The sequence below is a fragment of the Loxodonta africana genome, chromosome 12, assembly GCF_030014295.1.
Source record: "Loxodonta africana isolate mLoxAfr1 chromosome 12, mLoxAfr1.hap2, whole genome shotgun sequence".
In the NCBI taxonomy this organism is placed as follows: domain Eukaryota; kingdom Metazoa; phylum Chordata; class Mammalia; order Proboscidea; family Elephantidae; genus Loxodonta; species Loxodonta africana.
Window position 1 is genome coordinate 61,850,650 of NC_087353.1, and position 15,737 is coordinate 61,866,386.

Here is a 15,737-nt window from a genome sequence, read left to right on the forward strand (position 1 = left end):
GTGAAGAATAATGACTATATCATGGACTGCGAGAAGAAAGAACAAATCTGTCTTGGAAGAAGTATAACCAGAATGCTCCTTAGAAGCAAGGATGGCAAGGTTACATCTTACATACTTTGAACATATTATCAGGAGGGATCAGTCCCTGGAGAAGGACATCATGCTTGGTAAAGCAGAGGGTCAGTGAAAAAGAGGAAGGCCCTCAGTGAGATGGATTGACGCAGTGGCTGCAGCAATGGGCTGAAGTATAGCAATTGTGAGGATGGCGCAGGACCAGACAGTGTTTCGTCCTGTTGTAACATAGGTTGTTATGAGTCGGAACCAACTCAACGGCACCTAAGACAACAACAACTTTGAAGCCGGTGGCAGTACAATGGTAAACACTAGGCTGCTAACTGAAAGACTGGCAGTTATAACCCAGCGGCTCCACGGGAGAAAGACCAGGTGATCAGCTCCCGTAAAGACTGAGGCCTAGAAAACCCTATAGGGAAGTTCTACTCTGTCATGTGGAATAGCTATGAGTTGGAATCAGCTTGACGGCATCTAAAAACAATAACAAAGAGAGCTCAGAAGTTAGGACTTGTTCAATGAGAACTTAATATAATAAAAAAAAGTTCCATCTGGGGTTTAACTTGGGGTCTGAGAGTTGGAAGACCCTTTACCCAGCCTCTGCTCACTTTCCCAGGCCCTAGGGTACAAGCGTCTGAGTCAGAGCGGTCCCATATATTCTCATCCACCAATTATGAGACAGAAGCTTGGAAGGAAAGTGGGAAAAGAATAGGGAAGGGGAGGGATTAAGGAACAGTCCAACTGAACTCCAAGGAGTGTGAGGTAAGCTTCAAGTTGATAGTGTGGGCAAACCATTTCTTCCTGCCCTGCCCCTTTCATTCTTTCAAGAAAGTCAGTGTGAGGAGCTGTTGGAAACCTGTCTGGATCCCCTTTAGTAGCTAGTGTACCCATCCCCCAGATGCTAATTGTTGGGTGCTAATGGTTCACAACTGCTCCCTTCTCCAGAAAATTGGCCTCAGCCAAAAGAAACCAGTGAAGACATTGGCAGTTTAGTTGTAGAATTCTTGCCTTCCATGCCTGAGGCACAGGTTCGGTTCCCAGTCAATGTACCTCATGTGTAGCCACCATGCGTCTGTCAGTGGAGGCTTGTGTGTTGCTGTGATGTTGGACAGATTTCAGTGGAGCTTCCTGACTGAGATGGACTAGATAAAAAGGCCTGGCACTGTACTCCTAAAATCCAGCCAGTGAAAACCCTGTGGATCACACAGTCCTATCTGGAAACAATCATGGGATGGTGCAGGATCAGGCAGCATTTCACATTCCATTGTGCTTGGGGTCACCAAGAGTCAGGGGCCAACCCTATGGAAGCTAACGACAACAAAGGAAACCACCTCAACTAAAAGGTCATCCCCCACCCCTCTGGGAAATCCACAGCTAATGCCTTACTTATTTGGGGATTTAAAATAGCAGCCCACTTGCCTCAAAAGAGGGCCAATTCAGGGGTGCAGTCATGCTCCAGAGCTCCCTGCGGGATCAGATCAAAACTCTCCTACTCAGACCAGGTCTTTGCTAACCTCCCCCTTCCCACCATCTCCTCTGACCTAATCCTGAGAGCATTCCATTGATAAATCATTGCACAAGAACCTCCATTTGAGGCTCTGCTTCTGGAGAGCCAACCCAAGATTGCATCTCAGTTTTGACCAATTCCAAAGTAGCAACATTACTTCTACCTCAAGAAGATAATCTGGCAGGTCAGACAAACAAGGGTACCTGACACCTTAGAAAGGACATGGTAGTTGCCCTCAGAGACTCATCCACCAGCTGCCTGACCTTGAGCAGGTGTCTGAATCTCTCTGGACTCTAACTTCTGACTGGTTGCCATATTCAGTTACTGACACTTAGTAGAAATCCAATGCATCTGGCTTCCATCCTGTCTTCATTTCTATTCCAGACTCTGTACTGGAAGCCAGGGCAGTGGGCGATGGAGGGTGGGTGGTAGGGAGAGGGAGAGAAACTCAAAGATGAGGAAATGTCATCAAGAAATATTGCTTCAAATGTTTCCCTTTCCAGAAACTGGCTGTAGATTGATGAGACAGAAGCTCCCAGGTGACAGGGTCAATGTCAAATCAGGTTCCCATTCCAGAGTGGAGACAAGGTTCCACATATCCTTCAAGGATACTCCCAGTCAAATACATTTGCTCTTCCGCATTCCAAGATGCTGGATATTAACCAGACAAATTCATATCCCCCTTTCTGGATGTACATTGAGTGGTGACAGCTAAATTGAGAGAAAAAGACAATCTCACTTGAGTATTTCCATGTCCTCTGGGAGCACTGGGCTTCTTAAAACCACTCTTCCAAGTCGTTTCTTCTCCCCACCTCTGTCTCTGAGGTAGTTCCACGAGACATGTGGAAAAGGTATTATGAGAGAGAGAGAAAACTATGTACATATACTATATGGGTGTATATAAAGCCAAACCAGGTGCCACTGAGTCAGTTCCAACTTGTGGCAACCCCATGTGTGTCAGAGTAGAACTGAGCTGCACAGGATTTTCAATGGTGGTGACCTTTGTAAGCATATTGCCAGGCATTTCTTCCAGGGGGCCTCTAGGTGGGTTGGAGGCCAATTGCCAACATTTCGATTAGTAATTGAGCGCTTAACCATTTGCTCTATTTATACATATACACACGTTTATTTTATATTATACTATGTTGGAGCCCTGGTGGCACAGTAGTTAAGGGATAGGGCTACTAACTAAAAGGTCAGCAGTTCAAATCCACACGCTGCCCCTTGGAAACCCTATGGGGTAGTTTTACTCTGTCCTATAAGGTCACTATGGGTTGGAATCAACTCGATGGCAATAGGTATATATATATGTATATGTATATATACATGTATTTGTGTATATATCTATTTGTTGTTGTTATTAAGCACTGTTGAGTCAACTTCTTTGACTCATAGCAACCTCATGTGACAGAGTAGAAGTGGCCCATAGAGTTTTCTTGGCTTTAATCTTTATGAAGGCAGATTGTCAGGTCTTTCTCCCATGGAGCAGCTGAGTGGGTTCGAACCACTAACCTTTTGGTTCACTCTTAACCACTGTGACACCAGAGCTCCAATGCTATCTGTGTGTGTGTATATATATATATATTTGTATTTACTTTTATATTATATTATAAATATTTATTTTCCATTGTACTGTACTATACTGTGCTATGGAGTCCTGGTGGCACAGGGCACAGTAGTTAAGAGCGCGGCTGCTAACCAAAAGGTCAGCAGTTTGAATCCATCAGCTGCTCCTTGGAAACTCTATGAGGTAGCTCTGCTCTGTCCTGCAGGGTTGCTAGGAGTCAGGATCGACCTGACGGCAGTGGGTTTGGGTTTTTGGTTTTATACTATGTTAAAAGCCGTGTTATGTTAAATGGACAGTGGAATACATGGTGCACAGATGGACCTTTCTCATATTAGGTCACAATGGAATGTGTTTCTTATTTCTAAAGATTCATAGGACCCCTCCATACTTTCTCAGCATTTTCGTATTTTATGGTCGCTATTAATGGCCTATGACGGACTCACCCTGCCCTCTGTCTTCCTTCCAGTTACGGACGAGTTTATGCTGCCGACCCCTACCACCACACACTTGCTCCAGCCCCCACCTACGGCGTTGGTGCCATGGTGAGTACTACTGCCTCCTCTTCCTCGTGTCTTCCTGCTGCCCTTCCCTCCCCCAGCTGGGACCTTCGTCCGGGTAGACGCTTGACGTCCTCTCACTTCCCCTTAATTGAATTTGTCTCTTGTGCTAACAGCAGCTAAAATGCCACGTTAATCCTCCCCGTAAACTTGATAAATGTCTTAATTTCTTGGCAATGTAGTGCATGTAAGTTATTATATTTCTAATTTTGCAAGTCTCACCTAGCAGAGCACTTACCTTAATGAAATAATTAGTCATTTTGATAATTAAATCCATCACTAACAGAATATGCAGTGCCAATGCAGAACTTTTTTTTTCTTTTTTGTTTCCCTCCCTTGCTGCTCATTCACATAGCCCCAAGGTTCCAGCCCCAGCACAGACTTCAGAGGAGCTAAGCTGCACACTTCCAGGCCTCTGCTGTCAGGCAGCTGAGAATCTGCCTGCCTCTCCTCCCCTATTACAATTCATGTTTAAAGTCATAGTCGCCCAGGAGAGAAAATAGAGAGGGGCACGCTTTGTGTGTGTGCCTAGTACCTAAGGAATTAGAAAGAATCAGCTGGGTTTGGGGGTTGTCTTTTTTTTGGGGGGGGGAGGGGGTCTGAGTTTTTGCTTTGGGAGGGGTGGGGGGAGGGCCAAAAGGGGAGGTAAGGGTGGGGTGAACTTGCCTGTACTTGTTCAAACTTCTATGCACTAAAACTCTTGAGTACAGTAAGGCGTGCCCATCACCTGAGAGCGTTTGCAATCATTACAAAGCTTTTGGCATGCAGTTTTCTGCTTGGATCAAGAATATCAGTCCTTACCCTAAAAAGACATCCCCATGGGCATTCGTTCGAATTGCCAATACTTTTAGACAAAGGGAATAGCTAAGTGCCACCTCATAGCCATTAAAAGCCATGTCCAGACAGTCCACTGTTGCTCGGTCATCGAGATTCAGCTACGATCTGGAAAGAGATTATTTGGCACAAGCTCAATTACATCCAGCAATTCGTCTGTACGACTCCCCCTCTCAAGATTCAATTCCATGCATAGTGCTCAGCCAAGTCAAGTGAGAAGTAGATTTAAATTTTCATCCTGATTTTGTATTCAGCACTTCTGCTTGCACACCTTGTCCTCTTGAGGAGTGTGCTGGAAAGGAGAGCTGAATGAATGCATTCAATGAGTTGTCCAAATTCAACCTTGAGTGTAGATTGGTCTTTTCCCAATGGAACATAAACACAAAACCAAACCCATTGCTGTCGAGTCGATGCCAACTCATAGCGACCCTTTAGGACAGGGTAGAGCTGTCCCATAGGGTTTCCAAGGCTGTCATCTTTATGGGAGCAGACTACCACATCTGGTGGGTTTGAACTGCTGACATTTCGGTTAGCAGACAAGCGCTTAACCACCGTACCACCAGGGCTCCTTCCATGGAGTGTAGTATTAATTAGTCAAACAAACAAGATGAGACAGTGCAAACCCCAAATCCCTCCAGGACTGGCAGACAGAATTTTGTTTAACAGGGATTTTCTTTGTAAAGAACTATTGGGGGAGGTCAGGAATAGCCCTCTGTTTAGCTCTCCAAGACTGTCCTGGGATGGGTAGGGGGTGCCTCCATTTTGGTTGGTTTTGAGAGTCTATTTTTGACATTAGTCTTTTTGATGATGCACGTGTTGCAAAAGGAAAATGTAAAAAACACACCCCTCAAATTGCTTTGTTTCAGAATGCTTTTGCACCCTTGACTGATGCCAAGACTAGGAGCCATGCTGATGATGTGGGTCTCGTTCTTTCTTCATTGCAGGCTAGTATATACCGAGGGGGATACAACCGTTTTGCTCCATACTAAATGACAAAACCATAAAAAAACTTCCAATGTGGGGAGAGAGGAAGCTTTCCGAGGCCTGGGTATTGCAATACATGCAGTAGTGCATCATTTTAGCAACTCTAAAAAATAAAATAAAAAGAGGAAAAAAAATTACATTTTTTATCTTATACCTCAGATATTTTGTTCTGTGTATTTTAATATTGTGGGTCTTTCATTTCTGAAGATTCCGTAGTTTGGTTGCTGGCTGTAGGAGTTTTTGTGGTTGATCTAGAGAGATGCTAGATATGCATTAAAAACAAAAACAAAAAAACTGGTTTAGGGCCATATCCAGAGTGCTATATCATGTAAAGGAATTCTATATGCTGAATATTAAGCTGACTGCGGCTATCAGCTGTTTGGGAAGAGAGTAGAGACTACAGTAGTCATTTTTTTCTGCATCTGCTTATTTTCGTTTATGAAAGGAGAAGGGTGGGAGGGATTGGGCCAGGGTTTGGCTAAAATTAAAAAAAAAAAAATAAGTAACTGATGAATCTATACGACCCACTGCACCAACTACCATATAATAACGGTTCTAAGTTACTCATTGTTGATTCAAGCCAAAGGTTATGTTGTTAAGGGGTTTGCGTCTAGCGTCATCTGTGCACTGGAGTTGAATGAAGCCGTGCAAACCCACCCTTTAAACCATTCCACCCGGCAGTATTCAGCTTCCTAACCAGCCACTAGTTATTTAGGCAAAAACTGCTAGTTAGGCCATCAACAAGCATTCTTTTTATATTTCTTCCAGTATAATAAATTATTGATATCATTGCTGACTTTTATATTATGGGAGGGAAAAAAAATAACATTAATAAAAAGGTGATAAAAAGCACTGTTTCTATTTTTTTCTTTTTTTCCAAAAAAAAAGAAAGTACTAAAAACTTAAATTCTTTGTACCAGTTAAAAAAAAATGTATAAAATTTCCATCTGTGCAGTGGAGTTGTTAAGTTCTAGAAACAGTCTATAAGCTTTAGTTTTAGCCACTATAGTAGACCAACTGTTAGAGACAGACGTATAATTTTTATGGAATTACATGATGATCATATTCGGATTTATAGAAGCATTTTACAAGTATTGCAATCATTGAGTAGAGATAATCATGGTATTTTCATCCGCTTGGTACTTTTTGAAACATGGCTGTGTCGTGTAAGCAATCTGCAATTTTTCAGTCAGTGACAGCCTGCCCTCACATCCTCCACCTCATAGCCCAAGTTGTATCTCAAACCGGCATCTTTAGCTCCATCTCCAAGGCCCAGGACACTTGTCAGAAGGAAGCAAAAAAAATAGGTCCACCCTGTCCATCCCTGCAAAACCAAGCCGCCTCCCGCCCTTGCCTGACGTAGGGCCCGAGAGACACGGCTGAAAAATTGCAGTTTGTACTGTACTTCTTCTGTTTGAACTCTTCTCCTGTTGTCCTGTTTACAAGTTCACCTGAGTTGGGGTATCTGTCACGGGTCTTCCTGTTTTTGTATTTAAATAAAACAAACAAACAAAACAACAACAGCAGCAAGCTGTCCCTGAGTAGCTTTGCTGCCATAGTTCAGTCCTCCTGTGTATAGTGCAGGCCCAGAGGCGTGTACTTTAGTAAGGTATCAACTCACTGCTGTTACGCTGCCAATCTGCTGTAACAACTCTGCTTTCAAACGAAACCAAACAAAACTTTAAAAAAGAAAAAAAAAAGTGTTTGTGATCCGCTTTCTCTTGTCATCTTCTGTGCATGCAGTTAAGATCAGTTGGATATTAAACCATCAATAAAGTTTCACAAGATTCGAACACACAGTTTCTGTAGCTTCAATATCTCAGACAGATCATAGCGACCTGGAAAAAGAGAGATGGGGCGGGGGGCGGGGGGTACTGCTGAGCAGCCAAAAGCATAGAAAATGTTCTCTTCACCAGACTTACTCGGGCAGGGGTGGGGAGGGGCGAGGCGGTGTTTTATAGCTTCGCTAAGACATTCCCCTACCTGGAAAACATAATGTGGAGGACAACGGGTGCCTGATTGATGCTTTTAAAGGAAACTGAGTTGATTAAAACGCTAACGGCATCCTACCCCAGAGGAGAGAAAGAGAGTAGGAACAGGTGGCTGGGAAAATAAATGGATTTCTCCCTGTTGCCTCAGCTTTCAAAGTCCAAAATTTGCTTTGTGTTGGAGTCACAAACATAGAATTCTTACTGTGTTGGTTAAAGTAAACTTCATCTGCAGTTTTGATTTTCACTGATGAGCTGTATCTTTACCCCATGGCTGTGTGTAGTTCTAATAAAATCATTTAGAGCAAGTGGGTGCCAACTGATGATACAGAAGCTTCTGTTTAAGCGCTCCTCCAAGATGCCAATACGTCATTTTAAAATGTATGTCAGAGATGTAAACGAACATTTTGGATTTTTTTAACAGTATTTATTTGGAATGTTTTCATTTATCTAAATAACTATTGCTATTATGAATTATGGAAAAAAAGATTAATATCATGTGTGGTATATAGTGACTTCTTAACACACACATCACGCAATCTGCAAACCCAGAAAATGTGTATATCTGTCTTTAGAAATTAGTGTTTATATCACTTACAGTGGTTTGTGAATAAAGAAAACTGGTTTGTAATATCAAAAAAAAAAATAAAAGCTTAGTCTGAAAAGGTACATATGACCTGGTGTTCTGTGTCCTTTTGCTTCTCGGGGTTTCTGAAGTGGGTGGAATCTTTGTCCACACGGGGGGCTTCACCTGTGCCTACCGAGGAGCCGAGGGGTGGATGCTGCTCAGGTGAACAGTGGGCTGGGTGCACTGGCTCCCTGGCTCAAAGGACTTCTCTTCCTCACTCATCTTTCCAGAAGTCGGTGGAACTAGCCACACATATTTAAGAAAGAAACGGAATTCAGTCTAGCTCTTCCCCAGTGTGGAAATGCCAGCCTTTGGTTTAAAACATAAACAACAGCAAACACTGTGTATTACAAATCAAGCATACGTTCACGTTATTAATACAACATTTTAGGGGGATCCTCGATGGGGAAGAAGAGAAAACGGTAATAGTAAGTGTTAGAGTTAACATTTATTGGGTGCTTACTATGAGTCAAACATACTGATCAATGTCTTGTGTTCATTATTGAAGTATCTCAATAATCCTATCAGGGTTTCATTATCCACCCCTTTTAATGATCTTAATAATATCATAATCCTATCTCATTTAGTAACCTGAATATTCTTATCAGGTAAGTAGCACATGGAACTCAGGGTCGCTATGAGTCAGAAGTGACACCATGGCAGTGGGTTTGGTTTAGCACATAGAAAGGTTACAAAAAATGTGGCTCTGGAATCAGATACTCTGAGTTTGAATCCTGAGCATGCCACTTCCTGCTGCGTCCTGCTGCTGTGTGCCATTGCGTCAATTCTGACTCATAGCTATCCTCTAGGATAGAGTAGAAGTTCCCCATAGGGTTTTCAAGGCTGTAATCTTTATGGGAGCAAAACACCAGGTCTTTCTTCCAAGGAACTGCTGGGTGGGTTTGAACCACTGACCTGTCAGCAGCTGAGTGCTTAACCACTGCGCCACCAGGGCTCCCTAGCTGTGCTCTAGAGTAAGTGAAACCAAAGTGGTGTACTTGGTGTTCCCTGTGAGTGAATTCAGGATGACAGTAGCACCTGCCTCTTAATCTTGGTAAGAGGAGACAGTAAAACCACCTATGTGAAGTGCTTACAGCAATACTGCAGAAAATGTAAGCAATTATTGACAGGTGAAGAAACTGAGGCACCAAGAGGCCATTGCACCCAAGACCACACAACCAGCAAGTGGCAAGGCCGGGACTCCAGAATGTGCACTCTTAACCAATAGGGAACATTTCTGATTAGCCCAATGAGAACTTTTAGTATTCACCTTAGAGATGAGAAGTCTTGTGCTAGGTACCACAAGGAGATCTGGGTTTCTCCGGTTTGTCCCCTTTCTACCTTTCTAGACTGTGTGTTGTCTTAATAGCACACATTATGCCATTTCAAGTATATTTAATTGTCTGTTCTCTGTAAGCTCCTTATACATAGGACTCTGCAGCTTATAAAAGGAACCCTGGTGGCACAATGGTTAAGCACTCAGCTGCTAATAGAAACATTGGCCGTTGGGACCCACCAGCCACTCCAAGAGAGAAAAGACCCTGATGATCTGCTCCTGTAAAGATTACAGCCTAGGAAGCTCTTTGGGAGAAGTCCTATTCTGTCACATGGGGTCACTATGAGTCAAAATTCACTCAATGGCGCACAACAACATGTAGATTATAGAGTCCCTGAGTGGTACAAACAGTTAACATGCTCAGCTGCTAACCAAAATGTGGAGGTTGGAGTGCACCCAGAGGCACCTCAGAAGAAAGGCCTGGTGATCTACTTCCCCAAAATCAGCCACTGAAAACCCTATGGAGCCCAGTCCTCCTCTGACACCCATGGGGTTACCATGAGTGGGAACCAACTCAATGACAACTGGAAAAACAGTGCAGGTTATAACCAGTTTTATTGCTCTACATCAATTGATCCTTGATGATAGTGCCACCCTTATAAGTAAAATAAAATAAAGATCCGAGAGGCCATACGATTTGCCTAAAGTAATGTCTAACAACTGATGGGAACAGACTGCATTTGAACACCAGTCTCATTCTCGATGCCTCCGCCCTTTTCCAGAACTTCTGCTCCATCGATGATGAAGATGATGATGATGACAATGATGTTAAACTTGCATTTATGATACTCTTTTGACAAAATATGTGAGGCTGTATTAATTACAAAAAAGGAGTTACTAGTTTTATCCTGGTAGGTGGCAGAGAGAAGAAAATAATCTCCTAAAATACTGGAGATACCAAAGGCAGTAGTTTACACTGGAATCTCCAAAGGCAATCTCCTTCCTAAAACAGAGATAAGCATATCAGTCTCAGAAGTGTGAAGAAAATGGAATATGAAGGCAGGAGTGAAGGAGGTTCTTCAGAGGGTCAGCCAAATGCTTGTCCCCTCTCCCTCCTTTCTCCTGGAGTGTGGGCGGAAGTGAGAAAAATGGCTCAAAGGAAGCACAGACGTGTTGTGCATTCTTTTGTCAGTGTGAATAAACCAAAAATCAAGCCAGGTGCCAGCAGTCACTTCTGACCCATGAGGACCCCATGTGTGTCAGAGCAGAACTGCGCGCCACGGGGTTTTCGATGGCTGATTTTTTTCAGAAGGAGATTGCCAGGCCTTTCTCCTGAGGCACCTCTGGGTGGATTCGAGCCTCCAGCCTTTCAGTTAGTAGCCTAGCACTTAACTATTTGCTCTACCCAGGGCTCTGTCAGTTTAAATAGAGGCTGTTATTTATCTTTTTTATGGACAATGAGAGGGGGTCATAGTCTCATTAAAAGAAAAATCAGTAAAACCAAACCTGTTGCTGTCAATTTGAACTCATGGCAACTCCATGTATTGCAGAGTAGAGCTGCTCCATAGGGTTTTCTTAGCTGTGTATCTTTACAAAAATAGATTTCCAGTTCTTTCTTCCGCAGCACCACTGGGTATGTTTGAACCGCCATCTTTAGGTACTCCATGGGAGAAGACCTGGCACTCTGCTCTCATAAAGATTACAGCCTAGAAAACCCTATGGGGGCAGTTCTACCCCATCACACTGACTCACTATGAGTCGAAAGTGACTGGATGGCACCTAACAACAATAGGAGGAACCAGACATTTGTGAAGCAAACTTACCTCTTCTGAGAACTTCACTCACACACACACACACACACACACGCACACACACAAGCTCTTTTCTTCCTTGTCAGTATTTGGGTGGTGCATGGTCCACAGAGAGCCCTGGTGGTGCAGTGGTTAAGGGTTCGGCTGCTAACCAAAAGGCTGGCAGTTAAAATTCAACAGCCACTCTTTGGAAAACCTATGGGGCTATGAGTCCGAATGGACTGGATGGTTTGTTTTTTTTTTTTTGTGGTCCACAGACTGCCTCTCCCCAAAACACCTAGTGAGCTTGTTAAAAATGTAGATTCCAGGGCCCCCCTGCCATCAGCACTCCCAACGTTCTGAATTGTGTGGGAGGCACCAGTTTCCGGGGAACAGGAGTGTGATCCTGCTTTATTCTGCCTGAAAGTCTGTGTGCCTCTTAGTGCTGGCAGAGCTGGTAAACCTGTGTGTGTGTGTGTGTGTGTGTGTGTGTGTGTGTGTAACACCAGCACACACCTACATGTACCTAGGTAGCAATGCATGTTCTCAAACTTTCTCATGCCTTATTTTTTATATAGTCAAGAATAAGGACTGGAAATAGTATTCTTGAAAAACAAAAAACTAAGTCATTCTTTTATTAGAAAATTAAAAGTTAGGTTTCTTTGGGGGGTGAGGGGGCTGAAAGTTAGTTGGAACCCTGGTGGTGCAGTGGTTAAGAGCTCGGCTGCTAACCAAAAGGATGGCAGTTTGAATCCACCAGCTGCTCGTTGGAAACCCTGTGGGGCAGTTCTACTCTGTCCTAGAGGGTCACTATGATATAAATCGGAGTCAACTCGACAGCAATGGGTTTTTTGGTATTATGATCTCATTTTATCTTCACAAACTGGCAAAGTAGGTACTGTCATTGTAGTTTTACTCTGCACACATGGGGTCGCCATGACTCAAAATGGACAACCTACAGGAGAAAAGGGACGCTTAAGTGGGCTGGGGGCATGGCCCAGAGTGCACAGCTATTAAGCGGCAGGGCTGAGCCCTGGATGTACCCGTCTGACTCCAGAGTTCTGGCTGCTAAACGCGAAACGATACTTTATGTGTACCCTCCACATCCTCCTCGCAGCAGCCCAGGTAAGTGGTGGGTGCATGTCACAAAGCCTTTAAGCACGGGAGCTAGGAGCCAAACCCAGTGTCCTTCCCTATCCCTGTCTGTACTCAAGGCCCGCTTTAACACCTGCCTAGCAAGCTTGTGTCCAGGTAGCAGGACATCACCAGGGCCCCTGGTTCTTGCTCTGAGAGTGCGGGGCGTCCCTGCCCCAATTATCCCCTGTGAAACCATGTGTGTGCCTGTGACTTCTACATCCAGGCCCTCCGACTGCCTCAGACAGATGGCGCGTTTGCCTGCACGTGGCCAAAAGTCAGCAAGAGCAAGAGAATTCCCCAGGCTCTTTTTAAAAAAAGAAGAAATAATGGCTTTTGGGTAGAAAATAGCAGAGCAGAGACCAAGAAGTAGGGTAATGGTGGGGCTGAGGGCAGGTGATGGATTGGGGGGCCCAGGATGCAGATCAGCAACTCATCAGCAAGCGGCCTCCAGCAGATCTTAAAAGGAGAGTTAGCGATAAAAAACAAAAACCTGCCCGAAAGCAGACAGCAGGAAGTGCGGGCCAGACACTAAAAGCAAACCGTCAGGCTCACATCTGGAAAGTCAGACTTTCAGCAGCAACACCAGGAAGTTGTCGAAAACTGAGAAGCAGGTCAGAGGGGCTACACACAGCTCCCCTTTCATCTCCCGCAAACACTTCCAGGCCGGTGAGCAGCGCCGAAGTTCATTCCTGTAAGTAGGATCTCTGCATCAGCCCAACCTCATCTCAGCTGGTGCGCTGTCAGCATAGCTGGTTTGCTGCGCTTTTTCCCTTTTGTCTTTTCCTAAACTGTGGGACGAGATGATGTATTGTTCTTTAGATGAGCTTCCTTTCTTCCATGCCCAGTTCTTCTCCTCTCACCCTAAAGAGTGTATGTGTGTGTGTGTGTGTGTGTGTATGTGTGTGTGCGCGTGCGCGTGCGTGCACGGGAGCAAACATGCTTTGTGAGCCAGAAGGGGGAAAAAAATAAATTTCAAATGTCAGTTGCAACATTCTGATGCGAAAATCAAAACTGTTGATGCCCTACATGGTGGAAGGAAAGATATAAAATCTTTCTTTTTCTCATCTTTCCATCACTTAAAACAGGAGCTCCTGGGTAGCACAAATGAGCTTAAGCTCTGGACTACTGACCAAAAGTTTGGTGGTTCAAACCTACCCTGAGGTGCCTCTGAATAGAGGCCTGGCAATCTGCTTCCTGAAGGAAGCAGTAGGAGAATGAACTCAACCATGTCCAAGTTCTAACTTCCTTCTTGACGTTGATAGGTACAACAAGTGAGACACGGGGCACTGAGTTTATTATTTGCAATGGCCTCTACCAAAGCCAATGAATGCTCAGGTTGACACTTTTTTTTTTAATAATCCAAATTTTGCTCTTCATGTTTACATCTTTCCAACTCTTCTACAAGGATCTCCCAAACTCCCCCCACGACGTTCCTCAGGGAATTACCCCATCTCTAAAGAACTTCTGTTTCATTTTTATGAGGCTTTTCCATTATGGAAACCCTGGTTGGTGCAAACAGTTAATGTGCTCGGCTGCTAACCGAAAGGCTGGAGGTTCGAGTCCACCCAGAGGCACCTTGGAAGAAAGGTCTGGTGATCTACTTCCAACAAATGAGCCACTGAAAACCCTATGGAGCACAGTTCTACTCTGACACTCATGGGTTGACACACTGGTTTTTACTGTTTTTTCTCCTATAACTTTTAGGAGGGGGGGTTGCTCCACTAGAGAGATCAGGAGCACAGCATAAGCAGTAGCGAGTCTGATGGGTCCTCACGCCTACACCATCAGACTGTGCACTGGACTCCCTCACTCCTGTGGTCCGCAGCAGCGTGCCTCCTGCCACCCCTGCCCCCTGCTTATATTTGTCAGCTTCCCCTGACTTAATGCCACTGTTTCTGCAAGCTGACCCTTAGAGTTTCTGCTGCTCAAGTGAAGATTCCCTTTCTGATCAATACTGCCCACTCAATACCTCACCAGCTGAGTGTTAGCACATCAAAGATGAAAGAGAGCTTTTAAGGCATCTTTTTTCTCCAAATGCGGTCCATGGCCAGCCTGCATCCGAATCACCTGGGGAGCCTGTTAACAATTCAGGCCTTGGAGTCCCTCTACAGACTCACAGAATTCGGAGAGCTGGCTTTGAGTCCTGGGGATCTGCACTGTGAACAACCTCCCCAGGTGGTTCGCGTGCAGCCTAACATTCGACCGCTGCTTCCTTAGATCTCGTCTACTCCAAACCCATTGCCGTCAAGTCGCTTCCAATTCACGGTGACCCCATGTGTTACAGAGTAGAACTGAGCTCCATAGGCTTTGCTTGGCTGTAATCTCTACAGAATCAGGTCCCCAGGCCTTTCTTCCACAGTGCTTCTGTGTGGGTTCAAACTGCCAGCCTTTTGGTTGGTAGCTGAGTGCAAACCATTTGTGTCACCCAGGGCATTTTGCAATCTGGCTGCACCTTAGAATCATATGGGATGCTTTTATAAAACCCCCATGACTGAGCCTCACCCCAGAGATTGTGACTGAAGTGATCTGGGTGGGCCGGGGCCAACTCTAGCAGCTAACAGCAACAACAGAACTTTGTACAGTGAAACCTGTGAGAGCAAGAACCCGATGGGACTGCCTTGTTTGTCCCTATCTGGTAAGTTTTTTACCTTGGACAGGGTACACTCTTACCATTTCCATATGGACAGAGGAGGATGGCTTTTAGTGGAAGGTATCCTAGTTTTCTGTTTCTGATAGGTTTCTGCCTTACACAGGTTTTGGCTTTCACACGTTTTGCTCCAGTTCATCACACTAAATTCTAATCAAAAATCAAACCCGTTGCCGTCCAGTCAATTCCAACTCATAGCAACCCTATAGGACAGAGCAGAACTGGCCCATAGAGTTTCCAAGGAGCGGCTGGTGAATTTGAACCGCTCACTTTTTGGTTAGCAGCCGAGCTCTCATAATATTATCAAAACCCAAGCTTCCCCTCAGCTGTGGACCAATTCACACCTGCTCTACTCAGACTTTTCCCTTTCTTGTCTGTGCTCAGTGGCACGAGATAAAAAAGGCTGGTCAATTTGGGGAGGGAACACCATAAGTAAGACTCTGAAGCATAGTTGAAATTTAATTTTCTCTACATAACCATGACCGTAACCGTTAAGAATGAGTATTCTCCCCATCTGGGAGAGCACTCAGCCAATTTTTGAAACCTTGAAGAAATGAAGACCAAAGACATTGCCCATCCAGAAATTGCTCTTTTTGAGTTTGGCTGCCTGCTGAGCTAATGACCCACTGACTGGTTTCCGGCTTTTGAAAGCCAAGTTCCAACATCCAACTTCTCATCTTGACGATAGCAGCCTGTCTCTAATGAATTTTTTATTTGTTTACTCATTGCTTCTCTGGGATATAAAAGTAACCC

At 44.5% G+C, this 15,737-nt stretch overlaps 1 protein-coding gene across 11 annotated transcripts in view; it reads left to right on the forward strand.

Annotated features, from left to right (window-relative positions):
- RBFOX1 (RNA binding fox-1 homolog 1) overlaps nt 1–5,523 on the forward strand; it is a 440,264-nt gene extending 434,741 nt beyond the window's left edge. For 7 of the 11 annotated variants that reach the window (XM_064295558.1, XM_064295563.1, XM_064295566.1 and 4 more), the window contains 2 exons: nt 3,610–3,685; nt 5,401–5,523. In XM_064295558.1, coding sequence (XP_064151628.1) covers nt 3,610–3,685; nt 5,401–5,523 — 199 coding nt within the window. Of the gene's footprint in view, nt 1–3,609; nt 3,726–4,055; nt 4,204–5,400 lie in introns of those variants that run through there. The other 4 variants (XM_064295564.1, XM_064295567.1, XM_064295557.1 and 1 more) reach the window with 3 other exon arrangements.
- The last annotated feature ends 10,214 nt before the right edge of the window (nt 5,524–15,737 follow it).